Source organism: Schistocerca serialis, chromosome 3 (assembly GCF_023864345.2).
Source record: "Schistocerca serialis cubense isolate TAMUIC-IGC-003099 chromosome 3, iqSchSeri2.2, whole genome shotgun sequence".
NCBI classification, from domain to species: Eukaryota; Metazoa; Arthropoda; class Insecta; order Orthoptera; family Acrididae; genus Schistocerca; species Schistocerca serialis.
In genome coordinates this window covers 58,790,920-58,808,353 of record NC_064640.1, presented here as the reverse complement: position 1 = coordinate 58,808,353, position 17,434 = coordinate 58,790,920, and the positions used below count along the sequence as shown (strand labels likewise).

The window sequence follows — 17,434 nt, the reverse complement described above, 5'->3', positions numbered from 1 at the left end:
TTGTTTTGTCTGTGATCTTTGTTGTTGAGAAATGTGAAATATAAAACCAAGTCATATGCAGTACAACTGTAATGCCATTTAACTGCAACGCGTTCATCGTTTTCCACTCTTCCCACTCCTCACGCACAGTGTGGTATGGCAACGGGGTACACTCATGCCCTCACTCCCACCAGACTCACGATGACCCACACAATCACTCACACATGCCTCACGGAAGCAGAATATTGCCAAATGATCTTTCACAAAATCCAAAGAAATTCTTGTCACATGTAAAGGCTGTTAGTGGAACCAAAGTTAGTGTCCACTCACTTGCAAATGAGACAGGAACTGAAGCTGAGGGGTAGCAAAGCAAATGCTGAAATGGTTAAGTTTGTTTTCAAATGCTCCTTTACAAAGGAAAACCCGGGAGAAATGTCCCAATTTAACCCTTTACCACTGAAAAGGTGAGTGAAATAAGTGTTACGTGTCAGTGGTGTTGAGAAACAGCTGAAATCACTAAAATTGAATGAAGCTGCAGGGTCTGATGTAATCCCTATCAGATTCTATACTGAATTTGCAGCTGAGTTAGCCCATCTGTTAACTATATCCCTCGAACTCAAAACCATGCTCACTAGTTGGAAGAAAGTGTAGGTCATACCAATCTACAAGAAGGGTAAGTAGAAGTGATCCAAAAAACTACTGCCCAATATTCTTGACATTGATTTGTTTCAGAATCTTATAACATTTTCTGAGCTCAAACATAATCTCTAACAAATGGCCTCCTCCAAGCCAACCAGAATGGATTCCAAAATCACTGATCATGAAAAACCCAACTCACACTTTTCTCACATGACATACTGAAAGCAGTCAGGTAAGAGCATTATTTCTTTATTTCTGGAAAGTATTTAACTCAGGAACAGCATCTACACTTATTGTCAGATGTATGATCATATAGGGTATCAAGCAAAATCCATGACTGGATTGAGGATTTTTTGGTAGGGAGAACGTGCATGATCTCTTGAATGGAGAATACGCATCAGATGTAGAAGTAGCTTTCGATGTGGCTCAGGGAAGTGTGCTGGGAACCTTATTGTTCAGGTTTCATATTAATGGCCTTGCAGACTGTATCAATAGCTTATGATTTCAAAGTGGTGCAAAGACTGGAAACTTGTTTTAAATGTCCAGATACGTGAAATTGTGCATTTCACAAAACAAAACAAAAAATTAGTACCCTAGGGCTATAATATCAATGAATCAAAATTTGAACCAGCCAATGTCTACAAATATCTGGGTGTAAAATTATGCAGGGATATGAAATGAAATTACCACCAGGCTACGTTGTGGGTAAAGCAGGTACTAAAACTCTGTTTATTAATATAATAGTGGGAAAATGCAATCAGTCTACAAACGAGATTGCTTACAAATCACTCGTATGACCCATTCTGACATATTACTCAAGTGTGTGACATGTACCAAATAGTACTAACAGGGGATATTTAACAGACGCAGGTTTGTCTGTCTCATGGGAGAGAGTCATAGAGATGCTGAACTAACAAATTCCTGAAGATATATATAAACTATCCCAAGGAAATCTATTTACAAACTTTCAAGAACCAGCTTTAAATGGTGATTCTAGGAATATACTACAACCCCCTATTTATTGCTCACATAGATTAATCACAGCACACAAACACGCATTCAAACATTCTTCCCGTACTCGATACATAAATGGAGCAGGAAGAAACCGTAACAACAAGATACAATAGGAAATACCCTCTGCCATTGAATTCACAGTGGTTTGATGTGTCAACAGATGCCATTTTCACATCTATTACTACCTAAAAGACGAGAAGAGAAACTAATGAAACTTTGGCATTAGAGACTTAAGAACAGGTCTCCGCTACAATTCATTTTATGGGGTAAGGATTACTCAAATAGAAAAATTGCAACCTATTCTTTAGGCTTCAGTTTCAGCTGTACCAATGTTGGGCAGGAACTATAACAGTGGAAACGCCTATTTTGAGAGAGAGAGAGAGAGAGAGAGAGAGAGAGAGAGAGAGAGAGAGAGAAAGTAATTTTTTTCCACAAATAGAAAGAATACACTAAAATTTGTTTTATGCTAATGGCTAGAAAAATAAGCACTTTTTAAGTAACTTCAGTTAATATTTAACTCCCAAAAATTTTGATCCTGATGATTATCTCTGCTCAGTGCACCATTTTGGAGTTGGTGAACACTAAAGAGGGAATGCAATGTTTACTATTTTCCTTGGGTTTTATTCTTTCCTCCCTGCCCCCTCTTTAGTTCTGACTAGCCCCCTTCACTCCCACAAACTCTCTACAAGATGGGCAAAATGGAACTGGCCTCAAAAAACATACAATAAAGCCTAGTTTACAATGAGTTTAAAAACATGTTTCTGTTTGGAACATTCTTCTCGTCAAGTCATAAACACGTTGACAACAATGACCATTGTTTAGGTCCTCATCTACACTAGAAAGAAACATTTCTACACATGTATTTGTGTTGTCTACTATGATGAATTGGCAGCAAACCTTTCACATAGTGTATTCAAAACCAGAGCTATGCTATGACAAGTGAAGAGGTGGAATTAATGGTATGTGGTGTTTTATTAATAATACTTGACAAAATAATAGATGTAGTCATCATTTGTGGAATAAGAGCACTTAGTGACTACCAACAAACTTCAAGCACAATTTGAAACATTTTACTAACATGCTTAACATTAAATATTTAACACATTACCCCACTTGTAAAGTAATCAGACATGTGAAGCCGTTTCATGCATGTGAGTTTGATTCTTCAAAGGATCAGTGGTTTACTGGTACTATAGAAGACATGGCAGGAATGACATGCTGTACAAGTAGAAGTAAGAAACTGCTGTTACTCTACAGTCTTTGGCAACAGAAGATTCCTATGAAAGTATTACACAGCTATTCCAAATTTCAAAGCCCGGCATTTCAGAGCAGCAGACCAGAAATAATGTTCCTTTGATCTGTACAGACACAGACAGGGAACACACTTTATATTTGCAACATGCCAACATGCTGTAAGCACTGGTAGTCCCAGTAGTACCTGCAAAAAACATTGCTTACATTGTTGCAGAACAGGTTTCGAACTCTGTGTTAATGTGTCTTAAGACTGGCACGAAATTGACCCCTGTTAGACATTCGTGCAGCTCTGCCAGATTGATAGCAACAGTGTTTTCAATGTTCTGCTGTAGATCTTCGAATGAGTGATGATTATCTGCATACCCTTCACTTCGGCCTTCAATTACCTCTGCCCCAAGGATCAAATTTGCGAGAGAGAGGGGGGGGAGGGCGGAGATAGGGGGGAGGGCGCATATAGGGGGGGGGGGGAGAGAGCGCATATAGGGGGGGGGGGGAGCGCATATAGGGGGGTGGGGGAGGGCGGAGATGGCGGGGGGGGAGGGCGGAGATGGCGGGGGGGGAGGGCGGAGATGGCGGGGGGGGGGGGGGGGGGAGGGCGGAGATGGGGGGAGGGGGGAGGGCGGAGATGGGGGGAGGGGGGAGGGCGGAGATGGGGGGAGGGCGGAGATGGGGGGAGGGGGGAGGGCGGAGATGGGGGGAGGGGGGAGGGCGGAGATGGGGGGGGAGGGCGGAGATAGGGGGGGGAGGGCGGAGATAGGGGGGGGAGGGCGGAGATAGGGGGGGGAGGGCGGAGATAGGGGGGGAGGGCGGAGATAGGGGGGGGAGGGCGGAGATAGGGGGGGAGGGCGGAGATAGGGGGGGAGGGCGGAGATAGGGGGGGAGGGCGGAGATAGGGGGGGGAGGGCGGAGATAGGGGGGGGGAGGGCGGAGATAGGGGGGGAGGGCGGAGATAGGGGGGGAGGGCGGAGATAGGGGGGGGAGGGCGGAGATAGGGGGGGAGGGCGGAGATAGGGGGGGAGGGCGGAGATAGGGGGGGAGGGCGGAGATAGGGGGGGAGGGCGGAGATAGGGGGGGAGGGCGGAGATAGGGGGGGAGGGCGGAGATAGGGGGGGAGGGCGGAGATAGGGGGGGAGGGCGGAGATAGGGGGGAGGGCGGAGATAGGGGGGAGGGCGGAGATAGGGGGAGCAGGGAGGGTGGGGGAGGGGGAGGGCGGAGGGGGGAGATAGGGAGGGGGAGAGGGGGAGAGGGGGAGGGGGGAGGGGGGAGGGAGGGGAGAGGGAGGGAACTTCACATGCATCCGTGGTAAGAGTGTGTCACAGCCAGTGCAAGTTGTTAATCCGTATTGTTGCGAACATGTTTACAGATGTTCATCTTCTATGAGCTGATACACATAAGGATTAAAGAGTGTCTGGACATACCTGTTAGCGTTAACAGCTTGGTGACACTATTGAGTCATGATGCAGACACCAGACATCGTGCACCAAACACTGATCTTTGGTAAAAGTGCACTTACAGTGTCCCGTTTTTCTGTTGCATGACACTGTTGGTAGTAATATGTGTGCTGAACAATGGCAGATGAATATGGTGAACTTACATTCAGTCGTCAGTAGCTAATCCAAATGCTTTGTTCATAATGGCCAATCGTTCGTAAATAAAGCTAACCAATATTTTGTTCAATCAGATTAGAATTCAGTCACATTGTCAGAATTTTCAGCAAAACTGGAAATAACACATAAAATGGAAGCTACTGCAATGATGAATGTAAATCTTGGGTCATGATACATATCACTCTACTATGGCAATCATATTTTCATGTTGAGATTCCTGGATTTGGCCAACTCTTAAGCGAATTTTCACATTCCAAGCTAAGCCAGCCCTCGAGTTATGCTACAGCGCTTTTAGCTTTCTTCCATTCACATTTGTTGGCTTTGGAAACTTACAGCTTAATTGTCACATTCCAATCTAATCGAGCCCTCAGGCTTCACTACAAGTCAAGTCTGTCAGCAAGTCCAATTTTCTTCCAGTCACCAAAGAAATGTGAAAATCAGTAACCAACCATAAAAAGCATAATAACCAGATCAGTAAAAGTTAGTCTGGTGCTCGTTATATCAGAAACACTGGTAATCACTTAGTATCTTCTGCCAAAAGAAATTATTAGATTCAGCAATTTTCATTGGCTACCATATACTATCACACAACTGGCTACAACTAACATCAGTGACCATCATCAGCCAATTGGCAACATCAGCACCCAATGGACGAGCTGCCAATACTGTGTGCACTCTAGCGCCAACCTTGAGATTATACAACAGCTCTTCAAGGTACTGATGGGAATTTTCTGATACATAATGGTCCGTCTTCTGTAGGTTCACTTACCCTGACAGGCTGAAACATTCCTCAGATGAGGAAATGAGAACCTGAAGCTCTGAAAATCCTAATTCCACTTCACTCAGAAACCACTAGCAGATGTCAAGATGAGAAAGTTTGTCTAGACACTTTAACACATGCACAACAGTAATTCTGTAACGATTAACATGTGCACAACAGTAATTCTGTAAGGATTAACATGTACACAACAGTAATTCTGTAAGGATACAGATGCAGGACCTTTCGATAATATTTTGACACAGTTATCTCTGAATTCCCACATGCAGATATAAATGGTACTGAAACTTTTTCAAACTGTATTCCAGGCTTTCATTCACTAGAGCAATGCTACCTGGTGTTCAAACTCTCTTCAAATAGTTGCAGTTTCTAGTTGCTACAGAGTCCATTTCACACCATTTTGCTATTAATTTTTGCATTGCAGACTCTGTTGGAGGTTTTATTAAAAAACTTCTAGTCAAACTCTTGTACAAACAGTTCTGCATGTTTTCCAAAAATGGTGCTTTGCCCAACACGAACATGAGCCATTTTGTCATTAGCACCATTTTGTGATGTACTTAACTGGTCACTAAACATGTCTACTCCTCTCTCTCAGCCAAATGTAATGACACAGCTGAGTACTCAGAAGAGAGAATGCAGGAGGTGCACTTGCACTGACTCATGCATTGACATCACAGTTTCCAGCATTTTCTGTAATGGACAGTTCTCCTGTTCATTAACAAGGGTCAATTCCACACTGGTCTTCTACACATTTCCTGGACTAGTTTTATCCTGTCCATCTTTTATATATGTCTCAGCCTTTGCATTCCAAACAAGTCACTTGACATGGCAGAGTTTTCATTTGGTAACTATACTTTCTACCACCGTGATCCTATCCAGCCTTAATTTGTTTTTAAGAGGCCTTGTCAGTTAATCTTTGTCTTTCATCCAGTGAATGTGATGATTGTTGTGAAAAATGTAATTAGTTTGAAGTGCTTTATTTATGATAATTGTAAGGTGATAGTATGCTAGAAAATGGAAGTGCAATGACAGAAGTGAAATAGAGCTTGAAGATATTTTGTAAAGCAAGTCTGAAAAACGTGAAGAGGATAGGCATGCATCAAACAAAAACCTCAATAATGTTTCATAAAAGTACCAAAAATACACAGATCAATGAAATATTGGCTTCTGGCAATGTAGAGAGGATTCAGCTTTACGTGCCTTCACAATCAAAACTAGGTTTTTTGTGTGGGACATTATCAGTAACACCGCAGTTCTTTATAAATAAAGCAGACTTCCTAAGGCTAAATGAAGTTTCATGTACAATGTTCAGAAAAATGAAAGTTCTAGAAAATGTACTGAAACTACACAGAAACTATTGTCAATTTGGATAACTTAACACAAACACACACACTTAAAAATACAGTTGAGCAAAAAATTCCACACGCCTGAACAGAGACACCAATCAGAAAAATGGATTACCCAAAATGCCTGCCCCTGCCCCCACCACATGCGAAGCACAATTTTCCCATTTGTAACATATTATTAACTAACGCATTAAGTTTCAGTTGCAAAGGAGAAACCCCTCCATTATAAAGGACATGACATGACGTAATGACTTTAGAGTTGTATGGTGTTATTTTCAGTAATATTTAAATAAATTCAAATTCTCACCCATATGGCTCCGCAGGCCTTGAGGTTTCACCAGTGCCTTACACTGTTCACACACAACAGTATAAAACGGGTCTCTCTCTGGACAGTGGCCGAACAACCCCATGTCTGAAATGGAAAAGTTAGGTACATTTAGAATTATCCATAAACAAAGAAATACTGAGTGCTACTGGTTACTCTTACATATAACACAGTCTGAAATGAAATGATCGTATGGCATTTATTGGTCGGGATATTCCCTTCGGGGTTCGACCGCCATATTGCAAGTCTGTTTAGTTGACGCCACTTCGGCGACTTGCATTTCAATCATGATGAAAATGATGGACACACAACACCCAGTCCCCTGCCGGGAATCGATCCTGGGCCCACTTACGTGGCAGGCGGTAATGCTACCACTGTGTTATGAAGGTGGACACACAGTAGTACAAGGTCTGAAAAGTAAAGTCTTCACATTTACGAGAAAACTCAAAGCTTTTTTTTAAATGAAGCGAACATTATTAACAGTCTAAATCTTTATTCTTCACGTCAACATATTTGCAGCCGTCTGCTGCTACATGGCTCTAAATCATAGCATGTAACATGGCCATTTGCAGTGTAACTATATCAGAGTGTGTGAAACAGCATGCTGTAATCCCCCAGAAAACTGAAAGCATGAATTAAAAGAGTTTGTTCTCACCTGGAGCACCCTTCAACATGACATTGCCAGACCACACACAAGCACTCTGATATGTGCAACAATCTGTCACCTTGGGTTCACTGTCATTGATCATCCTCCATACAGTTCCAACTTGGCACCATCCGATTTCAATTTTCATCCATTTCTAAAGCTTAAAAAAATGCCTTCAAGGATTTCACGTTGATAGTAATGAGGCAGTGCAAGCAGAGGTGAGATTGTGGCTGTCAATTAAGTCAAACATTCTACAGGGACGGTATCAATAAACTGGTGTCTTGTTGGGAAGTTGCGATGGTGACTACGTTGAGAAGTAAATGTGTGGACATGATGAATAATGTAGAATGTTAATAATGTTTGCTTCATTTAAAAACTCTTTGAGAGTTTTCACATAAATTCGGAAGCATTACTTTTCAGCACAGCCTCATATAATACATTAACAATGACAATATTTTGTGGCTAGCAAATTCATACAATTTCTGTATTGGATTTTTTGAGTGGTGTGATCAATCTCTCTCTCGCACTCGCACTCAGAGAGAGAGAGATGTTGAATTAGGATTCTTATTTACTATAATAAATTCTTAAGGAAATTTCTCAAAAGGAAAAATATTGGCAGTCTCAAAATACTAACATTAGTGAAAAGAACAGAGAGGATCAAGTGTCATTATGCAGCAGCTTCCTCCGTGGACCAGTAGCTCCCATGATGTAAGACCATGAAGAATGTCAAGATGATAAAAAAATTCACATAAGATGCGAGCCATTCAAGTCTAATTGATAATATGTGAAACTAAGCTCAATAAATAAACACTGCTGAATGGAAATAGAGAGTTGAAATAATAAAGAAATCTTTTTTCTCTATGTGAATCCTCTTCTCTCCCCCCCCCCCCCCCCCAACCCCACCCCAGGCAACCCCCATACCCAAATTTACTGTACAAAGTCTTATGGAATGCATAAGCAGATTCATTACCTACTGAAATTAGTCAAATTTACATCTCTCTTTCAAACAAAATCTCAGTTTATGGTGGTGGTTGTTGGGATGTTTAAGGGGGACTAAACAGCTAAGGTCATCAGTCCCCCACTCAGTTTATGAAATCAATACATGGCATAAGAATACTCCATACGAAGATGTACTGTGACTTTGGTCCAGAAAGGTGTCCATTACCACTATTCAGAAACATACATTTTCAGTAACTTCCCAGCAACCATAAAAAGTTTATTAGTAACTAAAGTAAAATTCAGGAGAAGCATAAAGGATGAATTAGTGGCCAACTCTTACTCTACTGACAAATTTCTTAGAGAACCAATTTATGTATTTACTACTAATAACACTAAATATGTGTGACATAAAATATGACAACTGCATTCCTCCAGTAAAGTAATGTGGTCCGAGTAACAGTTGTAGAATTATCTTATACAACTCAGTATGTTTACAGTTGCATGTATGTGGTAAGTTTGGTACTCACTTTAAATGAAAATATGTTTAAGATTTTTTTAAATTATCTCACTTCCTTGAGGGTCATTTCACATTAAGTTCTATATGAGAAACATTAGCATACATCTCCTTATATAAATGTGTTTAAGTATTTTTTTTTTTTTTTTTTTTTTTTTGTTCTGTGACACATTGTACATACTTTTAACTTTTCACTGGGGATCTATATTACAATGAGTATATCAAATGTAAATGGTATACATGTGATAAAGAAAAATTATTACGTCAGCAAGTTATAACATTCCCTGTCCTCTGATGATGTACAACAGTTTGTCAAATTATCTTAATGGTGTCATGCTGAATGAACACTGTTACAATATTGATGCTGCTAATGGAATTCTGGTATTTTACAGTGGCACATTTACAGCCAACTGTAGATGGTTCTATGACTACAATAGGCAGTTTTTAGCACTGTGAAGGGTGTATTCCTGTCTTCATTTAACAGTAAAGCTCTTTCGTTTGACAACTATAATCTGAACACATTTTCAATAGTTGTCTCTTGCCTACTTGGGTCCAGCGTCTTAATTATTCTCCAGTAGGACAACATTTTTCCGGGCTGTTTTTTTAGTTATCACCTTAGTAATCTGTTAATTACTAGAGCAATTATTAATAAATGCCAATCATGGAGGAAAAATATAAAGTCATCTGAAATAATTTCAGTTCCCAAAGTCTGAAGAAACTTTCAGAACCAAATAATCTAAATTTAGTAGCTGGAGTAAAGGTGGCTATCATGTGGTACTCTCTAATGACCATATGAATTTTTTATAAGAAATATACCATTAGCATTAGCTATTCCATTCTTAGTTCCAGAAATTATTAACACTTCCTTCTTATAAATCTTACAGGATCTAACACACTGCAATCCGGATTCTTTACTACCACAGATCTGCAGCCCAATATGCAGTGTACTTTGACAATTTCACTAAAGGGGATATATAAGCACTAACCATTTCCAGTAATTTATCCATACTATGTTACAATTGCCGAATATTGTGAAAACGATAAAAATCATTACACCACTGCAGGTGTACTATCCCTTAATTTATTAATTTTCCCTTGGCCTTGTGCTACTCTTGAGTGATACCTGGATTTTTGAAGTCTAAATTATAAACTGAGTGACACGGTGAACAGAGAGACAGTTATTCATGGAAGAATATATATGTGTTAAGAATCTGGGAGGTTGTAAAGGAGAATTCAGAACCTTTTTTTTCCATAAGGAATCCATATCTGAAAATGAGAAATCGAGTTTCTACAACATTACACCCTTTCTACATATTTGGTAGGCTAAACAAAAAACCAGAATACTGTAGTTTGGAAAACCTACACTGTCAGAGTAAAATCGAATAGCATAAACTGAATATTTGGCTTCACTAGTGTAGAGCAAACGTTCAGTGCAATGACCATCAGCTTCGTTACATAATGTCCAATGAGGGACCAAGTTTTGTCTGATTGTCTTAAAGTCTGTGCTCCACTCTGATGGTATTAAATGCTGTAAAGATGCTCTCAAGCTCAGGTATTGTTTTTTCCATCATCTATCACAGATCATTGGAACAGTGGAAAGGTCCATAGGACTGGAAGGAGGCCAGGTAATAGCAATCTATAAAAAGGGGAGAAAATCGGATGCACATAATTACCAGCCAATTTCACCGACATCGATTTGTTTTAGAATCATGGAACATGTTTTGTGTTCAGACCTAATGATCTTTCTAGACTCTGAGAAGCTCATCTGCAGAAACCAGCATGGTTTTAGGAAACAGTGGCCATGCGAGACACAGCTAGCCCTCTTTGTACATGATATACAACAGGCTCTAAATACCGGCTCCCAGGTTGATGCCATATTTCTCGACTTTCGAAAGGTGTTTGACTCAGTTCCGCACTGTCACTTGCTCCAAAAAGTGTGCGATTACGGTCTATCCGATGACATATGCGGTTGGATAGAAAGTTTTCTAACAGACGGAGAGCAGTATGTTATCCTGAATGGGGTGACTTCAACAGACACAAGCTTAACTTCAGGTGTGCCCCAGGGCAGTATAATAGGTCCGCTGCTTTTTACGATTTACATAAATGATCTGGTTGATGGTATTGAAAGTGGAATTAGACTGTCTGCAGATGATGCTGTAGTCTCCAGGGAAGTAGTACCACGCGAAAGTTGGGAACAAATCAATGAGGATTTGCAGAAAATAAATGAGTGGTGTAATGACTGGCAGTTATCTCTCAATATTAGTAAGTGTAGCCTACTGCATATAACAAGGCCAAAATCCCCATTAATGCACGAGTACAAAATATAAATGCCCAGTCTTTGGAAGCCGTAACATCAATCAAGTATCCGGGTGTGACTATTAGAAATGATCTCAAACGGAATGATCAGATTACACAAATAACAGGCAAGGCGAACTGTAGATTGCGGTTTACTGGTAGAATCCTGAAGCAATGCAGTCCTTCGACAAAGGAAATAGCTTACAATATGTTAGTTCGCCCAGTCTTAGAGTATTGTTCGTCTGTATAGGACCCTTTCCAGTTGGGTCTGATTCAAGAGATTGAGTAGGTCCAAAGAAGAGTGGCAAGATTCGTGACTGGTACATTTAGCCATGATGAGAGCATTGCAAATCTCATAGAAAGTTTGAAGTGATACACACTTGCAAATAGACTATGCGTTAAACGGAAGGGGCTGCTCACTAAATTCCAAAATCCGATCTTTGCCGAGGATGTAGAACATATATTATTACCACCAACTTTCAAATCGCGCAATGATCACCATTCAAAGATAAGGGAAATTAGAGCTCGTACTGAGGCATTCAGACAGTCGTTTTTCCCTCGTGGAATCTGCGAGCGGAACAGAGGGAGGGAGGGGGGGCGCAATATGCCTTTGGCGCAAATTGTGCCCTCCGCCAAACACCGCTTGGTGGCGAGTGGAGTATACAGGGTGGTGCACGAACTGTGTTACCAATTGTTTCTTTCACAATTTACGACGCACATTAGATATTCTGCTGGGATCTCTACAGCAGTACCAGCAGATCTTGGAAAAACAAACGAGTTACAAAATGACATGTAATTCACGATACTGCCGCTAGGAGACTAGTAAGCAGCAATGGCTGACAATGGAAGACTGACGACACAGCAACAATCAGCAATTGTGTTACTTTTTCATGAAACAAAAAGCCTTGTTGTGACTCAGAGGCATTTTCGACAACAGTTTAACACACAATGGGTCCCTTGCAAAAAGACCATCCACAGGTTGTATGATAAATTTGTATAGGAAGCAACAGTATTGAAAGCGAAGCGACCTCGGCCTAAGCCTGTTTGTTCGCTGGAGAATATTGAAGCGTGTAGTAAGGCAGCAGTGCAACTGGGAATATCCGGACGCTCCGTTCAACGCAGTCTTAAAAGTTACCTCCATATATACCCATACAAGATGACCTGTGCACAGAAGCTCACTGAAGAACACAAGCAGCAGAGACTACTGTTTGCTCAGTGTGCGGAGGATAGGGAAGAAACTCTCAACAACGTTTGGTTTTCAGACGAGGCGCATTTTCATTTTGATGGTGTGGTTAACAAACAAAATGTACAGTTTTGGACCACTGAAAACCCACAAGTGCTTCATGAACGACAACAGTATGATCCGAGGATTACAGCGTGGGCAGCAATTTCCAGTCACGGACTTATTGGACCCTTTCTTTGAAGAAACTGAACAGCGAGCGTTATTTGAGCATGCTTCGCAATAGCTTCATTCCACAGCTTCTTGCTACTGCCTTGCCCTTCAACACGCAGTGGTTCATGCAAGATAGACCAAGGCCACATACTCCAAACACTGTGTTGCAGTTTTTACACGAGCATTTCGGCATCGGATCATTTCACTCAGGTTTCCAGGTCGCTTCAATGACAAACAAAATTGGCCCCCCAATAGTCCAGACCTCAATCCATGTGACTCTTTTCTTTGGGGGTACCTAAAGGCAAAAATTTTCCCCAAACATCCATGTGATTTAATGGAGCTCAGAAGACTTATTCTTCAAGCTTGCAGTGAAATTACGGAAGACATGTGACATATGGTAATCACTAACTTCAGTGTTCGTTTGAAGGAAGTTAGAAAATAAAATGGTGGACGTATTGAGCATGTGCTGAGTTAGAACAAATCTCCATGGACAGCTCTTCATTGTAGTATATGTTCCTTTCAGATAGTACTGAGAATAAAGTTTATATTAAAAAACAAAATGGTAACACATTTCGTGCGCCACCCTGTATATGTAGATTTAGATGTAGATGTACTGGTATTTAGTACACAATAGGATTTACATAACTCCAGAGGCAGAAGTCAAGAGGGATAAGGTGCACATGCCAAAGAATGGGCATCATCTTCCAATCACTGTCTGCCTGAAGCTGTCTGTAAGACATGCCCCGATTTGACAAATGAAGTGTGCTGCAGCACCATCAATCTATAACAAGTGCACAACTGCATGGGTATGTCCTCCAGAAGTTCAGGCAAGGCAATCTCAAAAAAGTTAAAACACTGTGCACCAGTAAAATTAAATGGTAAGATGTATGGTCCAAAAACATGATCTCCATTAATTCCAGCCCAAACGTTCGTTGAGACTGACCTGGTAACTTCTCACACAGATAGTGTGTGTGGATTTTGCACAGTTCAGTGGTGGACGTAAAAACTTTATTTCTCACTTCCTGCTATAATATCAAAACATTCCAACTTTCATCTTCTGAATTTTTAAAACATCGTGTAACACCCTGTATACTGCCCATGAGTGATTCCTGTACGATAATCAGTCTTTACATATTTTGTGATTTTGGCTATGCAAAATGCCGTTATCACTTGAGAATGGTCCAGTCATGAGAAAATAATGACTTCCAACACTGGAGTAATCATTTTATCATCTAAAATACATCAGTTACACTTTTCATTATGATAACTTGTTGTATCCTTATCAGCCCATTCTACTTGCAGTTTCTTGCTATGATTGTAACATCTTTGCAGCAGACACTTTTTTACAACAGAGTACAGTGTGTAACTCAAAAGTAAGTTTACTTCACCTGTTCTCACAGCCTCCACTAAAAGTGAGGCACTGTAAAGCCAGTTAATTTTGAGGATCATTCAGCATGATCTTCCAAAGTTTTAGGGCACAAAACTTTTCAAAAATCTCTAAAGGATATTTGTGCAACACTGGACTTCCTTTCTACCTCCAGCTGCCTACACCAAATAGGTGTGCACGCCTTATGACTCACTGTTTAAACCGCTGTCTGGCAGAAATTTACGAGTAGTTTTATACTTTTGGAACCTGAGCAGCATTCAACTATTGACAAACAAAAGTAACAGCAGAGTTTTTCTGCACTCCTATTTCTGTCCTCAATCTGTAGCCAGCAGACATGCACTCTATGTAGTGCCCCACTGCACAACCAACAGAACAGACTGTCCTTACAAACATTACAATCATTCATACGATTTGTTACATCAAGAGATGACTGAGAAGATCCATAAATACAGAGTAATCACTTTCTGTATTTTGCTGAACAAAGTTATGACTTATGTAAGGTCGCCCCACTAGTGGTGAGGGGTCAGCTGCCATTAGTCAGTTACTGTTCACCTAGTTTCAATTAACAGTAATTGTAATTAGGATCCTTTACTTTTCTGAATGACCAGCCCATTTGAAAAATCATATTTTATTTCAGATATGCCACCTACACATAGTGCAACAGGACATATATCTGGAAGCAATGTCACAGCTGAAATACCTTGAGCAAGCTGAGCCACGATCATTGTTAGCAAGCAGCTGTACATTCTCGCCATAAAAGCACATCCCTAATTACAAATTGGGTGCAGTATCCTTTGACAGACAAGGTGCCATGGTAATTCAAAGAGATTTACAATGTGAATATCACGCCTAAATTTTTAGAGGCAAGAGAGGTGTTGTCAAGGTAATATCTCCAAAGTATGAACCACTTTGTGCACATAATTTATTCAGTACTACTATGTGGTATAAAATGTGTAAATAATTAAGAATTACCTTTTCTTTTCTACACATATGGCCACATTTATTTATTCTCATCTAACATTCCTATAAAATTGTGATGAGGACAGGATGATGTTATTTACTGAAGGGCAGAATAATCTAATTCATTTGTCTACCTGTCTACTAATTGCACTGCAAACATTTAATGATGGGTAGCATTCAAACCCAGCTAATCAACTGAGACTCCTAACTGTTTTTTGTGGCTCTACAGCTCATTGCGAGCCTTGGCCTCCCACCATTTACCTCTGACTGTAGCTACAGCTCTCCAGTTTGTATAACCTGATTTCCGGAGACCCTCGATGACTCCAACCTCCCACCTAATATTACGCCAAACACAATCTCTTTGTCTTCCTGCATTTCCTCATAGTACCTTTTTGCCTACTTCCACTTCACTCACCCATGCTGCATGTCCCGCCCATCTCAATCTGAGTGATTTCACTACTCTTCAGATAGGTCAGTCTTTATAAATGTTCTAAAACTAGTGATTGTATCTTTTCCTCCATATTCCTCTTTCACAAAATTCACCGATGATTCTTTGGAGAATCTTTCTTTCAAATGCATCCATCATTTCAGTACCTTCTTGCTGTTAGGGTTAAAGTTTCAGAGGCATGTGTGACCATTGGTCTTTTAAGTGTTCAGTAGATGTATCCATGATGATAAATAGTCTTGTTAGAGCAAAATAAGCTCTATTGGCTGCTATTAGCCTGTTTGGTTTCATGGGAAATAATGTTTGAGTAAGTGATTGTCAAACTGAGATACTTTAACCTTTCAACTCTCTCAAAGGTGTTATTTCCCATTGTTATAGAGGCCAGCAAGTTTCCCTTGAATGCCTTTCCAACGTCAATGTATTTTGTTTCCTGCTGGTTAATGTTTAATCCCATGTTCCTGCTAGTATGTTCAAGTGCAGCGAATGTGTCTTCCATTGACTTTCAGGTTCTTGCCAAAATATCTGTCACATGATTGAGTATCTGCACCCATTTATGGAAGATCATTCCCCCACTCAAAAGTTTTGAATCTCTAACCACCTTCTCTAGTGCAACAACAAAAAGGAGGCAGGTCAATGCATCTACTTGGCCCATGTCTCACTGCTATTCTCACTAACCTTTGCAATTTTCTAGGGATTTCCAGTTTAGATAGGGTATGTTGTAACCACTCTTTATCTACCTTATCACACGCAGCACTGAAGTCAATAAAAAGGTGATGTGTTCCAATCCCTAATTCCTAATTCCATCACCTTTCCTACAATTTGCCTTAAAGTATAGGTCTGATCTATATTTGACTTTCCTGCTAGAAATCCACATTGATATGCCCACATATCTGAATAATTGGGAGGAGATTGTAAAATAGTATGTTGGAGAATATTTTATACCCAGGATAAGTAATGTGATCCTCCTTATAGTTACCACAGTCTAACCGATCTCTCTCATTATATAAGGGACATATTACCCTTTTTTACCATTGTTGGTGCATTTTCTCCTCTTCCTGTACTGAAGCAGCCATGTTTATGAAGATCGTTCCAGTTCACTGCCCGCTTGCTTAAATAGCTCAGCCGAAACAGTCTGTTCCTACTGCCTTGTTGCTTTTCAGTTTCTTCGCGGCAGCCCTCGTTTCTTCTAGGTTTGGTGGTTCTATGCAATCAGAGCCATTTTCCCTGTGTATCTCTGCTGGGTATCTTGATAATATTCAGGGATTGAGGAGTTCCTCAACGTGTCACTGCCACCTTTCACATCTCTCTTTCCCCTAACTTAAAATTTTTCCCAGCTTCACCTTTTATCAGGCATGTTTTATCACCAACAGATTTTTGTGCTTCTGTTATTTCTCTGTACAATTTCCCTGCCTCATTCTTATACCTTAGCAGCTCAATTTCTCCCGTGTTTGCTTCCATGCACTCCTTCGGTGAGTCCTCCTTTCAATCCTCCATTTTTCCTCATCTTCCACCATCCTTATATGCTTTGTTCTTTTCTTCTATTGCTATTGCACATTCAGTACCCAACCACAGATATCTCATACCTTATTCACTTCCTAGCATTTCATTTGCTGATGTCTCGACAGAGTCTATCTATATTTCCCAAAGGTGTTCGACATTACTGCATTCTTCAGCAGTTTTGAGTACCCGCATTACCCTCTCCTGGTACTTTTCTCTAATTTCATTTGATTCTAAGAGTGCTATATTATATTTAAACATACTGTTCCATGTTACTTGCACTGTATTGGAGATCTTAGCTCTCACTCATGCTGAGACCTGAAAATGATCCCACTGGGTCAGAAATTTTCTCCACTCAGGGACTGGATGTTACCTTGTCCTCATTCCACCATTATCAATACGCAAGTTAACAACG

General features: G+C 40.5%; 1 protein-coding gene across 3 annotated transcripts in view; it reads right to left on the bottom strand.

Moving 5' to 3' along the window:
- Nucleotides 1–17,434, bottom strand: part of LOC126469710 (mucin-5AC-like) — a 193,775-nt gene that overhangs the window by 133,819 nt on the left and 42,522 nt on the right. For all 3 annotated transcript variants that reach the window (XR_007586049.1, XM_050096896.1, XM_050096895.1), the window contains exon 3: nt 6,926–7,030. Coding sequence is in view for 2 of the 3 variants with exons in the window: in XM_050096896.1 (XP_049952853.1) it covers nt 6,926–7,030 (105 nt within the window). In the remaining variant the exon portion in view is untranslated. The remainder of the gene's footprint in view (nt 1–6,925; nt 7,031–17,434) is intronic.